Consider the following 14,854-nt stretch of genomic DNA (forward strand, 5'->3'; position numbering starts at 1 on the left):
GATACTTACAAGCGTTCAATCCCTTCGCGAGTTTACTCAGGAGTAAGCCCATCGAGTTCAGGAGGGCTCGCTCTCCTCGCAGCGGGATCCTACGCGCACCGTTTAAAAACGGGAAAAACTAAAGTTAAGATTTACTCCCAAGTAATCCCGCCTGCAGAGGATCGCACCCTTGCACCCGATCCTATGCAGGGGTTGCACTACACCCCGGTGACTTCAGTGCGGCTTTCTCCCGCGTAAATGCAGATATAGGATCTCAAGGGAATTTTGCGTATTTTCACAGCCGCTTGGGAAAGTGCCTTGGGGCGTGGGGGGAGCGTTTTAAAAAAAGAAATCATTCACCATCCTGCAGGCTTTTGCTTTACGGGGCGCGGAGCGGCCCCCCCCCAACCTCGGGGCCTTTTATTGTTCGCTTCCCACGTTGCTCTGGGCCGGCGCGCGAACGGGTTAACCCCGGAGGGGAGCCGCGAGAGCGGCCAAAACAATGGGCAGAATCAGAGCATGAATAATCCCCGCGCGGCGGCCACTCCTCCTCCTCCTCCGCTCCCCCCGTCGATCCCACCCACCCCTACCCGCCTCGGATCCCGCTATATCCCCTCCTCCTGGGGCGAAACGGTGCGCCTCTCTCTCCAAGTCGCCAAGTTGGTGAGGCTCCAGCTGCAGGTTGATGCGTCGATTGCGCAGCCTCGTTGCTACTTGCTTGGAAACCGCCGCAGCCGGGAAACTTTCCTCTTTGCGTCCTGCTGCCGCTGCCGCCGCCGCTGCCTCCTTTTCTCCTCCGCTTTGGGGACCTTTAGCCCTTTGATCCTCAGCCATGGCTCTCCGGGGGAAACACTAGTTGCTCCTTCCCATTTCCCCCGATCCCAATTCCCTCCGGGATTTCTCCTTTCTTTTTTTTTCTTTTTTGCTTTATTGCCAAACGCGAAAAAATGGCGAGGGCGCCGGGGAAGAGCCGCTGCGCGCCGCCAGTGGTGCCGCCGCCGCTGGTGCTGCTGCTGCTGGCCGCGACCGTGCCCTCTGGCTCGGAAGGGCAGCCGGTCTCCTTCCACGCGGACGTGAACGGCCACAGCCTGCACCCACCTTACTTCAACCTGGCCGAGGGGACCAAGATCTCGGCCACCGCGACCTGCGGCGAGGAAGACTCCGGCGCCAAGACCCCCAGAGCCGTGGAGGATTTGTATTGCAAACTCGTGGGCGGGCCGGTAGCGGGAGGAGACCCCAACCAGACCATCCAGGTACAGTATTTTCATCGGAGGCTTCCTGATTTCTAGTTTCCATATGGCCGCATCTTGCATTGTTACTACTGTGGCTGCAATTTGTTTTAAGTGTTTTGTAATGATGAGCTTTAAATTATTGTAACCCGCCCCGGGACCTGCTGGCGACCTGTTTATAACACGAAACACGCGCGAATCTTTGCATCGTGGAGAGCGCGCAACTTGAGGATTCAATCCTGTGCCTTCTTTCCTGGGAGTAAGCCCCGTGGACCACGATGGGACTTTTCTCTCAGGTGGGCTGTTACAGGATGAAGGAAGAGGGTGGGGGGAAAATATACATATCCTGGCTTTGCAATTATTTATCACAGCGCACAACTTTTGGCTGGCTCCTCCACCAGTGTGAGCTAGAAATCTCGAAATCTCCCCTCCTCCTTCCTCTTTTGTTATCTCCCAAGTTGACTTGAGGTTGGTGGATTGATTCTCAGTTAATGGGGCAGGCACACAAAAGGTCGGGGGAGGAAGTGTCTCTCGCAAGTGTGTGTTTGTGGCTGTTTGCACACTCACAGAGCACATGTTTGCTCTGCGCTTCATAATGTGGACTTCTGAAAGGAGCATTGAATTTAGCAGACCTTTTTAGTGACTCTGGACGGAATGGCTGTGCCACCTTCCAGTTTTAAGGAGGGATGCAATTACTCTTCTTTTCGCCCCCACCTCCACTGACTGTGTACAGACAAACCATCTGCCAAGAGGTAACTTCTCAGCTTCTTGTTAAGCTTGGTGTGTGAGCTCCTGTGCCAAGTGGAAGTCGTACAGCACTTAAATAGCTGATCAGAATTCTAGTGTTGTGAGGGGGGCAGTAAGATTCTGTTCACGTTTGGCAGGACAACACACACACAAGGTTAACAAGTGGTTACTGCTGGATAAATTGTGGCCCATTCATTTTACGGTTAGACCCAACGTGCTCAAACTTACAACAAAACTCTGATTTGTGTGCTTTATTAGTATGCTTGAATGCAGTGGGTGCTCGCTACTTCCCTCTCCATAAAAAAAGCAACTTTCTGTTTTCTCAAGTTGAGGGTGCCCATTTGCCAAAAAATAATAATATTGCGATCCGGTCAAAGTTAAGCATTGGCTTAAAGTAAAAAAATAACAATAAAGACTTGTTGATTGTAGTAGGGGAAAGTTTAAGCACTTTCTTTCAAAAATGTTGAAATTTAGACAATCCTGGCTTCAGGGTTGGGTGTTTTTTGGGGGAGCAGTTCTTGGTCAAGATGCCACCCCCATACTCTCTGCTTTTCCTGCCCCTTTGGGCACAGTCCCTGCAACTTTCCAGGAGAGGGCAAAGTGAGAGGAAGCTTTCTTCTTGCTCACATGCTTAGAGGGGCCAGGTGATCAGGAAGCGTCCATGAGGAGGAGGGGCAGCAGGGCTGGGGGGGGCTCTTGGATTTGGCAGTGGGGCCCCATTTTGGGGCATGGGACTCAGCAGTTGCCCAGCAATGCCAGCCTCTGATTGAGACTGACCCTGAACACAAATGTGATTGGCCGCTGAAATGCATTTCTTTTTTGTCAGGCATACAAAAGAATTCCAGTGGGTTTTTTAGAAAATAATAGCAGAAAACCTGTGTTGAAGAAAACCCATCAGCCTATTTCATGCTACTAGTTAATAATTGTGTGTGTGTATTGCTTGGAGCACCTAATGTTCATTTCCTTACAACAACCCTGTAAGGTTGGCCCAGTGTTGTTATTATCTGTGGGGGCTGAGGCATAGCAGCCTGCCTTAAGGTTACCGCCAGTTGAGTTCATGGCCAGAGACCCAACTATGAATATTCCTCTTCATTTCATAACTATGGTGTTATGTGGCTTCCACATCTACAGCTCAATATCTGTGAAGCAAACCTGCTTTTCAGAGCGGCACAGTTGGTCTGCCCTTTTCTAAGCACCTTTTCTTTTTTCCTTCCTTGCTCAGAATTCGGAGTTCTGTGTTTTCACTGGATCACCTATAAAAAAAAGATACATAGAGGAGAGAATTAAGGTAGCTCAGCTGGCAAGAGTGTGAGACTCTTAATCTGAGGGTTGTGGCGGGTTCAAGCTCCACTTTGGGCAAAATATTCCTGCATTGCAGGGGATTGGACTAGGTGATCCGAGCTGTCCCTTACAATTCTATGACTGGCTTTTTTTTGGAGTTGCTTCTTTGCATTGAAAACGTTTGACTGTTAAGAGGGATCTTTGCATTTTCTCAAAACAGGAGCTTCTCTAGTAAGTATAAGCAAGTCCTCTAGAGTTCTACCTTGGCTCGCCCAGGTATCTCCACTCATAGTTTAATGACTTATAAAAGAACAGTACAGGCAGTTGGCAGGCACTGGCATTTTTGCTAGTATAGCACAAATGCAACATCTGAACCAGGGATGGGGAACCATTTTCTTCCCACTAGGGCAGCATTCCCTACATGCTAGTGTTGGGCATAGAGATGGATTTTGGAGTGAGCAGTTCCACCAAACTGGGCACCAAGCCTTGAGGCTGCTGCAGGGCATCGCGCCTATGAGGTAATGAATTGAGCCAGAACGGAAGGTGAGAGGCAGGAGTGCTGAATTTTAGTCTTGCACAAGGTGCCACTGAGACTTGAGAAAGGCCAGAGTCCACCCCAGAGGGTAGGTCCGAAGGCAAAAAGTGTGCAGGGCAATGAATATGAGTCTTAGTACATTAGGTTTTCTAGCCATGGGGGAAATAAAATCAAAGGTTTCTAAACACAACACATGCTCCCCCATCGAGCAAGCAAGAGGAATCACCACAAGTTCAAGGACACATTCTGGTCATACAAAAGCACTCAAAGAGGTGATAGTAGAGCCAAAGCAGAGTGTGGCTTGGGGAGAGGGCTGAGGCCTGGATGGCTGTGTTTGGTCCCTGGAATGGAGGTTCCCCAACCCTGCTGTAAACATTGTTGGACAACCCAGTAAGTTATGGCCAATCAAAAACAGAATCAAACCTTCTGAGCTTTGTGGATGCATTGAAAGAAGAGGGTGTGGGGGAGGCTGGGCTCATTGCTTTCACAATAACATGGTTTATTGTGACATCTGAACACACCCAGTGGTTAATTCTCTTTGCATTAGGGCCCATATAACATCCCATACATGTTTGCCGTAACAATGGACATTTAAGGGAAATCATAATCTTAGAAGTAGCTGTCAGTAACTTGGGACATAAAAGTTATTCTGTATGACAGCTTCATAAACTCTTGAGACAGCATTAAACTTGAGTTGTCAAACCTGGATGTATGGCAACCCTAATTAAAAAAAATTTAAAAAATACACAGATCAGGATGAAATGTTAACCCATAGTTTAGTTTTCCAAGAACAAGCCTAGATCTTGGACTGGTGCCTCTGGCATGGCCACAATGAAAATTCAGAAACTTTTGTTTATGATTTAGCTTAAGCACAGCTTTCCTGGACAAACTATGATAAATCTTAGTTCATTAAGTTTGCTTGTTTTCAATAACCACAGTTTAGGTTTTCGATGTAATGGTAAACTGTGGTTAATTTAAAAGTAAGCTGAAGCTTCTGAACTCCTCAGTGGATGAGAAGAGGGGAATACACAATCCAGAGACTTGCTCTGGCTTATGTTTACAATCCTAAACCTTGGTTTTGTGTTAAATGTGAACTGGGCTTTTAAATAAACCCTAAAATACGGAGGCACCACCTTTTGCTCTGCTTTGATAGCACAAACTTTGTTGGGTTGCTTCTCTTCCTTGATGTGGAATGCCAGGAATATTCAGGGATCAGCCTGCTACAAATGCTTCTATGCATATTTACTTGAAGGTTTGGATCTGCTATTCTTCCAAACCATTTCAAAACAGATGTGCAGGTGTACACTACTTTGGGGACGGGACAGACAGTAAATCTTTTTTATGCGAGCCGAAGGTGGTGTGATACCGGCATTGTGGTGTGTAGCAAATCAACAAGAACTGGGAACCGAGAAAGGTTGAGTCTACACACCAGGCACAACCATGCTTCTGTTCTGTAATATCATGTGCAACACTTTGGGAAAAGTGCCTCTGTTACCCAAGCCGAAATGGAGAGTGTTGAATGTTGAGAACATAGGTGTGAATAAGTCTGCAAATTGTTTGAAGGAATGTGGGTGGGAAAGAAGGGTATGTTAAGGATAAACAATTATTACAGGCTTATGTCAAAGTAAATGTCTGCTTAAACTGGGACCTGACTGAGAGGCCACATGCACCCAAGGCCAAGAATTTCCTAGGAATGTGGATGGCAAAAGTGTACTGCTGTTCAAAATGGCTTGCGCTTTGCGAAGTGCTTAACAACTGTGGACATCTGGGATGGAGGGGAGACCAGTTGCAAGAGAGGATTTGCTAAAGGCTGGGGGTGGGGGGAAGCAAGTGAGCTTTTACTTCCCTGTGTCCCAGGCCTGTTGTAAATCCTGCAAGGGCAACCATAGGAGTTGGAAAGCAAGTGGAATTTGAAACCTTCCCCAGCGTGCGAAGAAAGTCTTAAGACAAACCTTAGCAGCAGGGACCATTGTGGCTCGTGCTGGGTCAGGAAGAAGTTGGGATGCCTGTTCACCTGGTGCCCTTCCTCTGTGTAAGATTAAGGAGGATTAAATTAATACATTCGCAATCGAAGACACTTGACTCACATAAGTGAAAAATTAGCATGGGAGAAACCATTTTGGCTTATGTTTCTGTTTTATGGTTGAATTTGGATATAGGTTTACGTACTCTGAATGGCCAAAGCTTTAGCTGCTTGCAATCTCCAGCTAACAATCAACCCACCCCTGTTTTGCTTTGCAAGTTTGTGTAGAACAGGGGTGGCCAACTCCCAAGTGACTGCGATCTACTCACAGACTTAAAAGCTGGCAGTGATCTTTTGGGGGGTTCAGGTCAAAGTTGTTGAGCTTTTTTTAGGAACAGACACCCTGCAGGCAGGAAGAAAGGTGTGAGCACCTGTTGGACAATCTACCTGTTGGACGTGCCTGGTGTAGAACATGTGTAGAGCAGGGTAAACCAGAAAAGGAAGCAGGCAGTTACCATACTGGTGAAGAAGAGGGTATGCATGCATGAGGAGGTACCTGGATTCCAGGGTGCCTGAAATGTTGGTGCTGATGACTTATTCAGTTGACCTTGTTTGTTGGTAACTGGCACAGTGCAGCCCAAATTGTGTGCCTAGGGGAGGGCACCTGGCGAAACACAGAATGGGTTGTGTGAAGTGGCCCATAAGTGCACCATTGTGGTTTCCAAAGTGACAATCCCCCTTTGAGTCTGGATTTTCAAAAGGGCTTCTCTCCCTGTTGTCTTGTTTTAGTGTTAAGCTGAAATGAGAATCTGGGCTTGGGTGAAATGTAGACACTAATAAAAGTTCAGCTTCATTGAAAACTATTCTTTTATTTTGGGGTGAACCAGCCACCCTTGAAAATGGGGCTTTGGATTTGGTCACCACAATTTATCCATTTGGTAACTTATTCATTCAATAAGCTGTTTTTTTGGGGGGGAGGCTTATTGCTTCCCAAGAACAAGGGCAGCCGATTTGTTTCTTTTATTTCAGTCCATGCTGAACATACCTGATAGTAACCACCACCCTTGAATGCTAAAAGAGCGATAGCTAAGAGAGACTTGTTACATGTTAAAGACTAGGTGTTTGATAGGCAATGCTTGTTTAACCGTGAGGCTATCATGCCAGATTCTCTATAACCAGCTATGTAATACCTGCGCACAAGAGGCTTATGTCAAGCACCCAAGTTCTCATGACAACTCTTTATGCCTCTTTCACCATGTCTGATTTGTGCCCTTCCAATTGCAGCCTTGCACCATTCATACGTCCTTTCTTGGATACTACCAGCAACTTCCAATTAAACAAACTTTGGCTATTCATAATGCTGAGTTGGATTGTGGTTGCTGCTCCCCTTCGTGTTCTTCTGTATGGCTTTGATACTGCTGCCCCTTTGATGTAAGCCGTACTTCCTAGACTGATTTTTCTCTGGCCAATCTGTAGTGCTTTGGTAAAATCCTTTTGTGGCTGGTTCCTTCCCCTAACAGTGGGCAGCACTGAAGGGGAAAAAAGGGAAGGCATAGGAAAGGAGGTATTAAGTTGAAAGGTCACCGTTCTTAGTTCATTATCTTTAGGGATTTCAACGCTCCCTAGTGACTAAATCAACAATGAAGGCATGGAGAAAAAGACGGGGATGTATGTTCAATTTCCGTTGGCTGACTCAACCATAATGAACTCATGAGTTGGTTTGTAGAGTTCTCCAAGTTGCACCACTTAAGCTTGCTCTCACCCTTTCACCTTCACTGCCTTATATATTATTCCCCAGTGGAACATACCTACAGGCTGGAAAACTATGGAGAAAAACCGTGGAGGAGCTAATCTTTATATAAGATGGGCCATTAGAATAGTTGCTTCCATGTAGTTGTTGTTGTTTAGTCGTTTAGTCGTGTCCAACTCTTCGTGACCCCATGGACCAGAGCACGCCATGCACTCCTGTCTTCCACTGCCTCCCGCAGCTTGGTCAAACTCACATTGGTAGCTTCAAGAACACTCTCCAGCCATCTTGTCCTCTGTCATCCCTTTCTCCTTGTGCCCTCCATCTTTCCCAACATTAGGGTCTTTTCTAGGGAGTCTTCTCTTCTCATGAGGTGGCCAAAGTATTGGAGCCTCAGCTTCACGATCTGTCCTAATGAGCACTCAGGGCTGATTTCCTTAAGAATGGATAGGTTTGATCTTCTTGCAGTCCATGGGACTCTCAAGAGACTCCTCCAGCACCATAATTCAAAAGCATCAATTCTTCGGTGATCAGCCTTCTTTATGGTCCAGCTCTCACTTCCATACATCACTACTGGGAAAACCATAGCTTTAACTATACAGACCTTTGTTGGCAAGGTGATGTCTCTGCTTTTTAAGATGCTGTATAGGTTTGTCATTGCTTTTCTCCCAAGAAGCAGGCGTTTCTCCCAAGAAGTTGCTTCCATAGGTGTATCAAAATAGCCACCTGAGGATAGAGTTTCACATCATAAGTGTTCTTTCTTTCTCACCTTCAGTTCGCTAGAGAATGGTTAAAGCACAAAGTTCTTACACAGATAATTTTAACTACAGTAGACTTTGACACTTCAATTTATTTATTATTTTTACATCCCATTTTTTCCTCCAAGAAGCTCAAAGTAGTGTGCATGATTCTCTACAACCTCATTTTATTGTTGCACCAGTCCTGTGAGGTACATTAGCTTGAGAGAGAGAATGAATGGATGAAGATGTGAACCAAGGACTCCCAGGCCCTAGCCCAACACTCTTGACCATGATACCTCATGGGTTCTTTATAGCCATTTATTTTTTTTATAAAAGTATTTATATACCACCTGTTCACAAAACAGCAACATAAAAACGTTTAAAAGCAGTACAGAGCAAGCATCAAAATGAATGGCCACTTCGCATAGGCCTGTGGACTTGTAGCATCCTTCTATTGTCCATATCACATCATTGTTGTAAATAAATATATAAGGTTGGGGGAGGGGGAGCTAGCTCAGTGGTCCCACCAAGCTGAAGGCCCCAGCTCTAATCCCCAGCATGTCCACTATCTGGTGGGGAGATACCACTGTGTGTGAAATCATGCAGAGGCAATACTGAACGATGTAAATCAATGGGTTGACTCTGTAAAAGACAATGCCCTATTTCTCCTAAGATTGAGGTGAAAAAGACCCCAACAACTTAACAGCTTATTATTGGGTTGTTGTTTTTAACTGCTATTTAGTAACAAAACCCTAAACACTTCAATATTAGTGGGAGTAGTAACAACGGATCTTTTTATTCTTGTACTTCCAGTATAATTATTTGAGTGTTAATCTCAAAGTAGGCAATCCTTATGAATTCAGTGTAGCAGTAAGTGCAGAAATCCAAATTGAATCCCTGTGTTGATACTGGGTCACAAGAGGGCTGGCGGCTCCTTGGATGCGTTGTACATTCTGCTTAAAGGCTTCGTGCCACTGGGGGTTTGCTCCATATAGCTGTGGGTGTGATGGCGGTATGTGAAATAAAGTTCTTTGAAAAGAGACAAAAAATAATAATTGAGAGGTTGCATTGCATCGTGCCCTCAGGGGTTTATCATATTTCCTGCTCTTCTCTTTACTACTGCCCCTTTTCTCCATTTCCTACAGTAGTGGTTGGAATGTCAGTACAGTAACTGGGAGGTTTGTGTGTGCATGGGGTTGTTTCATTGGCTGTCTACTATGAGAGACCCATGAGAGACTAGTGTCTCTTACTCAAGAGAAAACTTAGGGCACATAGTGAGCGCTTTTAAGTCCCGTTGATTTCAGTGGGAGGGTTAAGCTGAGCAGGATTCGGACAAAAATCAGAAGCAGTTTGCATGCATTCCCTTTGATTCCCCAAATTCCCTTTGAGCCGTGCATGAGTCATGGTGCCATGAGTTCTGTGCCTCTGATGGAGGGACACTGTGTAGCTGATAGTGGAAGTTTTAATGGCAGAGAGAGCTTGATCTTTCTCTCTGTGTGATATTATACCTTGGGCTGTACTTTTCCATCCTTAAACAGTTGGCCTTTGTATTTTTATTTTTTTATATACTGTTGGTGAGGTATTCTGCTCCCTTGCATGCTGATCCTGCTATAATGGTTGAACCAGCAGCAATTGGCACAGTTGATACACGGCTTATGAGTATTTGAAATCCTGGTTTGCCATTGTGGCAGTAAGCTGATCACTCCTAAAAGCTCTGTGCGGACTGGTGAAAGCAGATATCTGAAAGGCCATTCTGATTAAAGCACGTTGTGTTGGGGAAAAAATGCAATAGTAGCAGCACTATGTACAGTACAGTGTACAGTGGCCAACGTAGTTGCATGTTGTTTTAAATGGTTTTAATGTTCTATTTTGAACTGGGACTTCAGGGTGAAGGGTATTTAATAAATAAAAATAATAGATAATAATAGTGCAGCACATTACAGTTGCTAGAATAACCTTTAAGTGGTCCACTAAGGCCCTCAGCAATTTTCAAGTGGGCCTAATCCATCAACTGATGTACAAAATGGACCTGTGTGGACAGTAGCTTTTGGATTGACACAATGCAAGAATGCTAGAAAATTGTCCCATCAGTTTTCCCGGTTCTAACGTACTTCCTCACAGGTTTCTATTACACTCTGCAAAGACCTCAACAATCCCTTTGCTTTAAATGGGAGATTTAAAATGAGAGAAAGGATTAGATTTGAGAGGAAGCTCTTCCATTCAAACCCGCTCCATTATCTCAGTTTGCTCTGATTGCCGAGGTATTAAATTCCACAACCCTTTTTGTAACTTCCTTGTCTGCTGCTGCAAAACCTTTCTAGGTCTCCCATCTCTTTTCCTGAGAAAAGCCTATTGTTGCAATTTAACCTATTGTTGCAATTTGCTTGGATCTACAAGGTTGATGGGATTTGTTTTCTCAGGACTTTCATAAACATGATGCGCAGTTTTATCTTGCTTGTGAGAAACCAAACACCACCTCACGCTCCCACATACATTTTTCCTTAATGGGAGAAATGATGTTGTTTATTTAATATATGATAGATGAGCAGCGTTGGCAAACGTTTGATCTTGGTGGACTAGTGATCTTGGGACAAATCTCAACAACAACAGCAAAAGTTTTTGAGGTATTTTTAATTAAAATTGCCAAAATCTGCACTACCAACATGGGCTGCCATATGTCTGGATTTTCCCAGACATTTCAGTCGTTTTCACCTGGACGTTGCTTAAGGAGGCTGAATACTGGCTTGGCTTGGGAAAATTCCGGACGTATGGCAACTGCAGCAAATCGATTGTCCCATTTTCCCCATTAAGTGTTGGCTTCATTTCCTCCACAGAAGAGCCAAAGGCCTGAAAGAAGTTGACAGTTCGGCCTGGTGTCATGCTGCCGTTACCATAGCAACCACCGGCAGGCCTACCTGGAGGCACTGATCCAGTCTACTGCTAGAGCAGAAGGCCATTAATCCTGCTGGCAAATTACGCCCCTGCTGAGATCCTACTTTTGACCTAATGCTTCACTTTTCCGAAAACATTTAAAACAAATAAACAAAAGAACTCTCTAGGTTCGATACAAATGTCATGTTTATTTTTAGACCAAATGTGCTTGGCTTGGCATTACTAGCAACATATTTATTTCAGCCCATCCTAACTCTAAGGCTCAGGGCAGGTTGCTTCATTAAAAAAAAAACTCTCTTCAACCACACAACATGTTTTCTTCCATTCCCCCCCCACATGAGGAATACTGGGCTCCCACGCTTGTTGCCCAGATTTACCCAGTCAGCCCATAGTTGTGCGGGACCGTTAACTTAGATATTCCATGTAACTCATGTAGTTACTCTTCTACAGTTCATCTCTTTTATTTTATAGTAGCAGCAGCATCTCATACCTGATGTTGCTCAGAAATTCTATTAACCCCACCCCACAAAAAATCAGTGCAGTTTTGAAAGGTTCAGCCCACTATTTTGATTCAAAATGGCGCCCAACTATATCTAAACAGATGCTTCTTGATTTCAGGAATCATCATGCAGAATTGTGTTACTGTTATTTTAAGAGGTGTCCAAAGAGCAAGCAAGCAACTTCCTAAAATGCATAGCAGATGTGACTGGTTTGGTTTATCTTTCGTTTTTCTCCAGACAGCAGGCATATCGTCACAGAACATTGTTGGAATGTATCCATTCTGCATTTCTAGAGACAGACTATGGGGAGGGTGGAAAAAGCTGTTCCTGAAGCCAAAGAGAATCCTAGAAGCCTTGTGTATAGGAGAAACTGTGAGAAGAGATATTGGAAAGAGTCCTGGTATCTTGTGACCAGAACTCAGAGTGGACCACAGTCATCCCTTAAGGAATAATCTACCTGGCTGTGCTGCTAGAATAGGTTGCGAAGCGACACAACACTAGTGTGTGAAGTGGGATCAGAGCTTATGAGACAGTGTAAGAGAAGAGTTTTTACTTATCAATCTGTAATTGCGAGATAGCAAGATAGCACTTAAGATGGCTTAAGGTTAAGATCAGCATTTTGACTTTGGCCCTGTAGCAAACTGTTAACTAGCTAAGATAACTAACTGGACTGATGTACAAGGTTGATGGATTTGCTTTCCCAGGACTTTCATAAATATGATGCACAGTTTTATCTTGCTTGTGAGAAACCAAACACCACTTCTCACAGGCCTTCGGACAGAATAACCTCTCCATTCTCTCTCTTGCCCCTGTGGCTTAGGACTACATGAAGGAGATGCATGAATGAGCTTGCACATTCTCTCCATACCAGGGAGGAGAACTTCAGCAGCTTTTACTTTCAGTTTTTGTCACATTTTTCACTTTCTCTACTGCACGCATATATATAGTGTGTGTACTGTGATAAAGGCCAGCAGGAGAAGAGTAAGATCTATTTGTTCCATTGAGGATAAGGTCTAGGGGGGGGGGAGTGTGCAATCTCATGGCCTGCTTTCAATCTAGTTAGGGTTGAGAGCCTCCCTATTGCCCCTGGGCTGCTTGGAGCACTGAATATGGTCCATGTTTATGATCACAGGTGTGGAATGAGGGTGTGGATCCATAATCTTCCTGAATAAAAATGGAAACCTTTTCTCTGCTTTTTTTTTTTTTACCACAGGGTCAGTACTGTGACATCTGCTCATCGGCCAACAGCAACAAAGCCCATCCCATCACCAATGCTATTGATGGCACCGAGCGCTGGTGGCAAAGCCCTCCTCTTTCACGAAGGCTGGAATTCAACGAGGTCAACGTCACCTTGGATCTTGGACAGGTAACTGCAGGAAAAGGGCCTGAGGTTTATACGGCATCCTCCTTGATCAAGGGACCCTTTCTACTTTGCAGAGATATCGATAGACAAGAGAGTACTTCTTTGTTCATTGTTTTTTGAGTTACACAACAGGACACATTGGAAATCCTGCAACTTTCCTTAGATAACTACAGTCACTGTATTGTTGGCCCCCAAAGTCTTGTCCAGAAGACAACGGAATCATTCAGAGCTGTAGCACTACATGTAGAAATAGCAAGGTTACCTTGCTTGCAAAGTGCTTCAGATGTATGTGCAATATATATATTGAACAGAATCTTACTATTTCAGGCTGCATGAGGGGCTGAGATGCATATTTTACTGCTCTCCAATGTGAGGCATCTCTGCACCTAGACCAACAGCATTCCTGCGAGAAAGCTGTGCTTGAACCCTTCTCCTTGCAACAGGGAGTGACACAGAAGAGGCAAAGCTTTCATCTTGATTCTAGGGATAAGCCAGCCATAAGGGAAATTTCCATAATGACCATCATACATATATTCCATATATTTAGTTGGATGTATTTAATGGGTTTGGGACCTTGCGGTTGAAGGGAAGTCACAAAGTCAATACTGGCCTGTTCTTTGTTAGTGAGATCGTGTGGACATTTGAGCTTTCGAGATATTTTTCCGCAGGCGGGATGAAGCATCTGAAAGGTGACACGCCACTTAAATACAAAAGAAAGCAAATAACTGCACTTTGAGAAGTCACTTCAGGGATTTTAAAGCAAATTGCTGATATCCTGTTGTTGAATGTTAGCTCAGACCTTTGGGGATCAGAGTTCATACTGGCCTGTCAAGACCAAGTGTAATGCTTTGAATGTGAAAAGTATCTGGTGTCCAATAACCTTTCCTTCTTTTTGATAACCTGGTTTCTGGGTCACTGTTCATATCTTAAGAAACAGTGGTTCACTCGGCCTGTTTGTGTGATATAGGCTGCTAGAACCTTGTTTTATATTTTGAAGAAAAGTTTGATTTATGTTTGAAGTATTATATATATTTAAATGGGGACCCCTCCCATATTATCAAGAGAATACCCTTAAGAATAATACAGTGGTACCTTGGGTTACAAACGCTTCAGGTTACAGACTCCGCTAACCCGGAAGTAATACTTCAGGTTAAGAACTTTACTTCAGGATGAGAACAGAAATTGGCAGCAGGAGGCCCCACTAGCTAAAGTTGTACCTCAGGTTAAGAACAGTTTCAGGTTAAGAGCGGACCTCCGGAACAAATTAAGTTCTTAACCTGAGGTACCACTGCACATGTATCAGCAAACTGAACTGGATTAATCAGATAGTATACACTGTATAACAATGCTTCTGGTTCTTTGTTAAACTTTTCCCAGACAAGTGGAGAATTCCAAGAAGCCCAGTGTTTGACACCAGCATGCAAAGGATAACACAAATTCTGCAAAATAACTGTGTGGGTGTACAACGATTGCCATATAATTTTTGTGCATAGAAAACCCTGACTGGTTGTGAGCCTTTGGTTTTAATGGATCTGCTAATATTATCTGCAGAAATCTCCACAAAGGAATAGTTGAGACACTGTTTTCTCTTTGCAAGTGCAGGGACTCAGTAAGAAAGGTAATTTCCAGGTGCCTTTTGCAGTTCTATGACCTAGGGCCATCGGCTTTGCCTGTTTGTGGACTAGTTCTCATTTCAAAGCAGGCAGCTTCAGTTTGAAACACTCTAGTTAAATATTTAAACAAAGCTCCAATACATGAAGGAAGGAGGGCAGCTGTCTAGAATGAATGCCTGGGGATGGAGGCAGTAGAATATCTCCTTGGAGAGAGCTTTTCCATTGCTGAAAGGTCTGACAGTAACCTATATGCCAGCCTTTCATT

General features: G+C 44.5%; 1 protein-coding gene across 1 annotated transcript in view; it reads left to right on the top strand.

Moving 5' to 3' along the window:
- Positions 1 to 601: 601 nt before the first annotated feature.
- LAMA5 (laminin subunit alpha 5) overlaps positions 602 to 14,854 on the top strand; it is a 228,883-nt gene continuing 214,630 nt past the window's right edge. The window contains exons 1-2 of the mRNA XM_081196825.1: positions 602 to 1,232; positions 12,827 to 12,979. Of these exons, the coding sequence (XP_081052951.1) occupies positions 927 to 1,232; positions 12,827 to 12,979 (459 nt within the window). The 5' untranslated portion in view covers positions 602 to 926. The remainder of the gene's footprint in view (positions 1,233 to 12,826; positions 12,980 to 14,854) is intronic.

Source organism: Podarcis bocagei (assembly GCF_964188305.1).
Source record: "Podarcis bocagei genome assembly, chromosome: 5".
Taxonomy (NCBI): domain Eukaryota; kingdom Metazoa; phylum Chordata; class Lepidosauria; order Squamata; family Lacertidae; genus Podarcis; species Podarcis bocagei.